We start from the raw sequence: 7,588 nt of genomic DNA, 5'->3' as shown, positions 1-7,588 counted from the left end.
AGACTTCACTGATCCACGGAGCAGGGTGGACTGAAAATTCCTACAATAAACACAAGGCAGCCCTGGTGTGTTGTAGCTTGACTCAGAACGTCTACACTAACAATTCCTGCAGTGTTATCAGCTGCTTGCGTGTGTGTCAATGCAAATCTATTCAAAAACTGGGCAGCTCTAACTGCTCAGTCACAGCACATATATGCAATGGTGGGTCAGTTATCAGAAAAGCTGTCATCACACGCTTTCTACTTTCACATCTAAGCCAAGGATTCACTGATCACTTTTTTACATTCAGTTAAAATTTAAGTGTGAGTGGCTGATTGAAGAAGATTGGGGGGGGGGGGGGTTGTTGAGGAAGATGCTCCAGGACCTAAAGGGATTTATGGCAGGGTAGATCAGAGATAACAATGAAGATGGAGTAATAAATAAATCTCCTCTCTAAGAATTAGCTGAAGGACTGACAGTGGGAGATTACACCATGTGCCTTTTCAATGAATTGGATGCTCAAAGATGTGTATTAGTTTTATTCTTGAGCTTGTTTTACTGTCTGGCTCATTACCACAGAGACACACAAGGGTGGAGTCCAAAGCTAGGAAGATCAAAACAAAAAAGGGGATTGAACCCTTTGTGCAGGTGATGAAACCCCTGCTTTTAATAAAGCTATAAACTAGATGGAAATTTGCACATTTGCACAAAAATTTGCACAATATAACACATCTTTACATGCTATGGAATTATTTTAACTACCATACACAAACACACACAGGGATGTCCTCAGTCCTCAGATCACCATAAATTCTGTTTTTATAGATGCTTTATTTACATTTTCAAATTATTAAACAGTAACATCCTGCATTCTTTTATTTTTACTACTTTTCATATCTTATAGTTTAACCTGTACCCGTAACTGAACATGAAGTGAATCTGTGACTAGAGCATATTTACAAACAGAGCCTATATGACACAGCAGAGGATGCTGGCCAGCAAATTATTTTTGACCTACTTCCTGTCATTGCCTGCATCCTGATTTACAGTACTTCAACTTTAAAATGCAGCAGCTGATCACATTCAGACCACACGTGCTAGGACCATGCTGAGCAGCCATTTAAGTGCAAATAAAATACACCATATATTGCTTTTTTGTGGGTTTTTGTTGTTATTATTTAAAAGCAATTTGAAAGCAATTTAAAAGCAAAGCAATTTCTCGCCTGCAGGCGCTGAAATGTGCTCATGAGAGTCAAAGAGTAACTTTAAGTGTTGCATAAAACCACCTAAAGCTAGAAAATATGTCACGGAGAATGTAGGTGTAGATTCATCTGCAGCCTAAACGGCTGCTCTCCTCTAAAGTTGTTGTTCTGTTTTGAAAGCTTCGTATTTTCCATTTTCCTCTCCGTTGGGCCTCCTTGATCGTCTTGAGACGAAACCCAACTTATGCGGCATCTCGTCGAGACGTCCCTGTCCAGGGACCTGAAATCTGCTTTCCCAAGCATGCGTCACGTGACTTCACCCAGCACTGCCTGGCTGAGCACCAAGCCTACTGGTTTCTGGATATTTCATGTGAGAAAAGGACAAACCTCGAACCCCTTTTCCTCTTATCGTTCAGTCTGAGACAGTTTTGGGGTTTGTTTGTTTTTTTTACCTTTTTACCTCATCTTTCCCCCCCACACCATCGGATAATGTGGACCTTCAAAGCGCTCGGAGTATGACAAAAGATTTTAGGATGCTGGACTTGTGCTCCTCGTTTTGTTTTGTTTAGTTAAATGCCAACACGGTGAATGCGTCGGACAGAGTGGACAAGCCTGCTGCTAGAGGTCCGCATTGAGAAAGTCAACATCTTGCCTTTCTTTATTTGATTTTTTCCCCCTGAGCGACTTCAGAAGGATGTAACGACCGATCCACCTTGCGCATCTGAAGTGTCCTCATCAAAATGCAGAAGGGAATACGACTTAATGATGGTCATGTCACCTACCTGGGGCTTTTGGCAAAGAAGGATGGTACAAGACGAGGGTGCTTGAGCAAAAAGAGCTCAGACAACACGAAATGGCACACAAAGTGGTTCGCTTTGTTACAGAATATGCTCTTTTATTTTGAGAACGAGTCCAGTTCTCGACCCTCGGGATTATACCTGTTGGAGGGATGCACATGCGACAGGGCGCCTTCACCTAAACCTTCGCTGTCAGCCAAGGAGTGTTTGGAAAAGCAGGTACGGAGAGTGTGCGCGTGCGATCACGCACAAACAGATACACACGCACCGTCTTTTTCTGCTTTATTGTTTTGCAGACTTCCAGCTTTAAACACCAATGAGGTGCAGCAATACATGCATTATTGTTTTTCTTTTCTCGGATGCCTCTGAACTCCCCAAGCGCTTCTCTTATACATTCATTCTCCATATATCGCATCGCATGATGACCCCAAATCCAGTGCAGCAGAATAGCATGAGGTTTGCTGTATTGCACGTTATGTAATCCATGCATGACATTAATGATGAGGTAACAATATTAACACCTAATGATGTTACGGCAGCCCTGGCAGTAAGCAATGTGGTGCAGTGTTTTGCTTTGGGTTGCACCAAACCTGCGCTCGACCTAAAAAAAGGAAAAAAAAAAGGGGGGGGGGGGGGGGGGCTTGTAGGGTAGTTCAGCGGTGCATGAGTGCATGAAATGCAAATGGATTTCTAGCCTCGTGAAAACGATGCATTTGCATTTTTGGTTGGTCTCATATTTTGCTTTTTGACTTCCAGCCATCATGTTTTTGACGTTTCAGGGCGGAGAGTGCTATATCCTACCTAATGCCCCATCCAATAAAACGTGCAAAAAATAAAAATTAAAAATAAAAGTTGTGGCCTCAAGGTTTCCATCCTGTGGTAATATTTTGAAATTACACTTATGGGTCAGGAAACAGCAGGGTGCCCGTGATCAGTCAGCACTGATCTCTGTGACCTGAATGAAATGGTTCAGTGTGGAGTGTAATGCTGGAGGTTACATTTGCATTAAAGGTGACAGCTGTCATATTTTACCAGAGCCTTTCACTCTAAAGTAGGCCATAAGATTTTTCAAATTTGAGTCCAGATAACTGCAGATGAAATATTTATTTAATCCTGCTTGATTTCCTCTGGCTCCTTGTTCAATTATTTTAGGGTGGAAAGGTTAACAGGCTTGTTAACACCGTTATTGTGATTAAACAGTCGAGGAACACGATGCTCCAATGCTGTCGGCTTTCCTTTGCTCACTCCAGGCTCTGTGCCTGACTCTGTAGGTAGGGCTGCAATCCAATGTGAGTCCAGGCTCTTCCTGTGAACAGCTGCCCTTGTGCTGACAAAGCAGAATGCATGCACACTGGTAAATGTTGTGCTTGCACAATTGCTTTAAAAGCACCCCAAAGAAAGAAAAAACCCTCCTTAAAGATAAAAAAAACAATGTCAGCAGTGCTCTTTTACGACTATTGTGCTGATTTAAATATGACTGCAAGCTGACAGACAGATAACATCTCTGGTTTCTTGTGAAACCTGTTTGCACAGTGCAGCAATATGGGGTGCACTAATATCTGATATCTGAAGCATTGCTTCTCACTGTATACAAATATTTTAATCAGGAGAAATCACCTGCATCCCCTAACCTTACCTATAGATTTGTTGTTTAATGGCAACATTTTAGCAACCTGCCATAATCCCCACATTACATTTATCCTGAAATGCAGTTAGTGTGAAAATGATAATGCGTTTGAGCCCGAGGTTTCTATGGCAACCCTTATTTGCATCCTAAAGAATGATGCAGTTAGAAGAGGCGGGGTAACAGCAAGGAGAGAAGCAGTGTGTCTCATCTCTCCTATTAATGTGAGCGCTATCTGAGCTAAATTTGTTCCTCGCAGTACCTTGGAGGGGTCAGGGTCCAATTATAGAAAACACAGCTTGCTCACACTGGGTAACAGCATCGCATCAACCAGTATCACAGGCAGCCTCTGACGGCAGGATCTAAACTGTAATGTAAATCAGGCGATCTGATTAAGAAAAGACACTCTGGGGTCAGTGGTGTTTGTAATTAAAACTCGTCATGAAGCTGAAAGAAGGTTGAGTTCTAACTCTTCAGTCTAATGGGTATACATTAACAAAAATATTTCTGCAATAAAGCTGCTTGTCAGTCAGAAGTAACTCGAAAGGGTGTAAAAAATATTCTATAATTTATCGCAAAATGCCTAATTAATTATTTACCACTCACTTATGTACACCACACAGCAGGACTGAGAAGTGAGCTGCAAATCCGTATCTAAATTAACTTATCTGTATACAGCTGAAAGTAAATGATAGACAAGCCTTAGTGCTGTATCGCATCTCATACCTGTTTAGATCAGTAACAATCTTTAAAGGTGCTTGACTGGGACATGAACATAAATCAGAATAAATACAAAATGCTTAACATGACTTCACACCAGACAGTCTTAGATAGATCATGAGGGAAAACTACAACAACATACATGCCTCTCTGCCAGAAATAGATTTTCTTTGACGGTAGGATGAATACCTAATGAATGTGAAGATGAAAGAGCAGTCAGCCGTGAATAATGATCAGTTGCATGTTGATAGGTGCCTGTTGAACATCTGCAGGCCAAAGATTAGAGTCTGGTCAGACTCAGCGTGGCTGGAACAGTTCAGAAGAATGATGACAGTTCAATTAACTGAATTGTGATGTTGATTTTATATAATAAACTCTCATCTAAACAAGTGTTTACAGGTAGAATATGTAGATATGAGATTAAAATAAAAAAAAGAAGCAGCTGATTCTGAATTTTAGTATTGTGTACGGATTCTCTTGAAGTGTTAAAATAATCTATTATAAGTTCAGTTTTACAATCACATTTAAATAAAAACACAGAAATATTAGCAATTAAACATATCCTGTGATACTACCATAATTCTTTCAGCTGATGAAGAAGATGTTTCCATTGTATCCTAACTGTTCATTTGTGTTTGGATATATTGTATATTTGAATACTGCAAACGAGCTAGTGATATTCAACAATTCAATGCCCACTGCGGATAGTTATGCAGCAGTCAGGGATAGGTGTGGACAAACTGGACAAACTGGAAATTAATTAATTAAAAAGATCTAAGCAGGTTTAAGCAGAAAAGTTAGCTAAAAATTAGACAAACGGATAACCAGTATTAGATAGACTAGATATTAATGATTACGATAGATGACTAATATACAAAAAGATGATACATGGTTGAAATATTGAGGAAAATTGCTAACGTATTAATTGTTAGCCTTAAATTACAGATAAACTGCAAAATAAATTTCCAAAAGTTGATTCTGTTCATCTGGACGTAGCGTTTTGTGGCGTTTTTGTGGGAGAAATGTTTTGTCACTTGGATGAGTGACAAAACATTTCTTCCACAAAAACGCTGGGTCCAGATGAACAGAATCAACTTTTGGAGATTTACTTACCTGGATGATTGAGCATGCATCAAGATGGAAAATAAATTCTTGAGCAATAGACTGATAATTATGCTAGATTTTTTCTGCCATTAAAATAAAAAAAGAAAGACAGACAGAATGAATGTCAGGCAGAGCTAAGCTGAAATTTAGGTTATCTCAATATTTTAGGTCAGATGCCTTCCTTTTTTTTTTTTTTTTTTTTTGTTTGTATTAACAGAACAAAAATAGTGGCAGAAACAAGCTTCCATAGTTAGCTGCTAGTGCTAGTAGAAGTTGAAATAGTTTGCTAACAGGACAAACTTAAACATTGGGTAAACATAAATGATAAACAGAAGCTAGTTAGCTAAAATTACATTTAAACTGATATGTAACTGAATTAGCAGTTGAAGTGGCTAGATAAAAGTACAGAGATGTAGCTGAAATACTTTGCTGGGTTAACATAAGAATAGATGCAATTTTATACACAGTAAATTGCTGTTAAATAGAGTAGTAGCTAAAAGTAGTGGCTGAATAGCGGAAATAAGAAGTTAATGGTTATTCTAATTGATAAGTGGTACTCAGAGGTATCTGAGATATTCTAAGTAGTAATATACAATCACCTTTTATTGTAGTTTTTTTGTATAAAGGCTAGGGAAGCTGGCTAACAGAGGAGTCACGTAAAAGCAGCCAGAAGTATTAACTTTTTAACAAGCAGAATTCAGGATCTGTAACAAAACGAAAAGCACAAAAGCTCTTCATTTCACCAGTCACAACCAGTACAGCGTGAAAGGGAGAATGGTGATCTAAAATCAAGTGACAGTGAAAAAAACAGCTGTGAACAACTGTTCACAATGACTGGAGTTGCTAGGAAACAGGTATTGCACAGTTATGTAATTGGCCATGGCTCCAGCCTCCATGTCTTGTGGCATTTCCTCCTGGGAACCAGAGGCATCCCAGGAACTGAGCTGGGGGAGGCTTCCCTCAGTGTGCTCCATCAACTGCACTGGTGGGCGAGGAAGATGTGGCTTCCCCAGGCTCTGTGTGGTTTTTAAATCACCCACTTGATGTCTGCAGCAGCGAGGCAGTGAAACAAACAAAGCAGAGGAGAAGCTTCAGTCATGCTACTATATATAACAGATTTATCCGAAAGGTATCTGATAACGAGTGCTCCTTCCTGCGCGCAGCATGTGCATTGTTGTTGTGTGTTGGTTCTAACCGGAGCTCCTCACCCTCTCCTCGCTTTTTGTTTCAGTACTATTTCACAGTCAGCTTCAACCACGAAAACCAAAAGGCCCTTGAGTTGCGCACGGAGGATGTAAAGGACTGCGATGAATGGGTGGCTGCCATATCACACGCCAGGTAAAGCCATGCAAAGGCATATCAGCGCATCAGATGGTAAATTAGTAAAAGTTTCAAAAGTTTGGTTAAAATTTGAAAAACTTCACGGAATAACGCTTTATTTATAAGAAAGTCCTCGTTGCTTTCTTGATTTATTTAGTGAGACGAGACAGTGTGCAGTTAGATGACATTCATCACTCCAGCTGATATACAAAACCATGTGGTTTGTGTGTTTTCATGTTTTTACAGTTACAGAAACTTGGCTACAGAGCATGAGGCTCTCATGCAGAAGTATCTTCATCTGCTTCAGATTGTGGAGACGGAGAAAACAGTTGCTAAGCAACTTCGACAACAGATAGAGGATGGGGAAATAGAGATTGAAAGGCTCAAGTCAGAGGTAATATTCACTGTGATTTCATTCTTAGTACTTCTCAAGAGTAGGAATGTAAACAAATACTCGGTCATACATGCTAACCCCCTCCACTTTGCTCATCCTCCTCAGTCAAACCAAAACGCACCATCAGCTAAATTCATTTATTCCAGTAGAGTCCTTAAAGAACATCTCCTGTATTTATTTTCAATTACATTATTTTATTCTTGGACTCTGCTAGGCGTGATTCACAGTTACAGTAATCCCTATTTATGATATACTGGGTCATGACCCCTAGTTCACCCTAGCAAAAATGGATAAATGTTGGATTTTATTAAAATAAAGGTACACATTTATTTTAATTAATAAATATGTATTCCTATTTATTCATATTATATATTCTGTATTTATAAATGTGTATATGTGTATATATGGTATATTTATGCTTATATCCTTGCTATCATTCCCCTTTATT

General features: G+C 39.4%; 1 protein-coding gene across 2 annotated transcripts in view; it reads left to right on the top strand.

Annotated features, from left to right (window-relative positions):
* Positions 1 to 1,493: 1,493 nt before the first annotated feature.
* Positions 1,494 to 7,588, top strand: part of rasgrf1 (Ras protein specific guanine nucleotide releasing factor 1) — a 22,293-nt gene continuing 16,198 nt past the window's right edge. For both annotated transcript variants that reach the window (XM_026175965.2, XM_026175963.2), the window contains exons 1-3: positions 1,494 to 2,197; positions 6,658 to 6,764; positions 6,993 to 7,140. In XM_026175965.2, coding sequence (XP_026031750.1) covers positions 1,922 to 2,197; positions 6,658 to 6,764; positions 6,993 to 7,140 — 531 coding nt within the window. In that variant the 5' untranslated portion in view covers positions 1,494 to 1,921. The remainder of the gene's footprint in view (positions 2,198 to 6,657; positions 6,765 to 6,992; positions 7,141 to 7,588) is intronic.

The sequence above is a fragment of the Astatotilapia calliptera genome, chromosome 7, assembly GCF_964374335.1.
Source record: "Astatotilapia calliptera chromosome 7, fAstCal68.1, whole genome shotgun sequence".
In the NCBI taxonomy this organism is placed as follows: domain Eukaryota; kingdom Metazoa; phylum Chordata; class Actinopteri; order Cichliformes; family Cichlidae; genus Astatotilapia; species Astatotilapia calliptera.
Note: the sequence above shows the minus strand (reverse complement) of the source record. Positions and strands in the feature narration are given on the sequence as shown.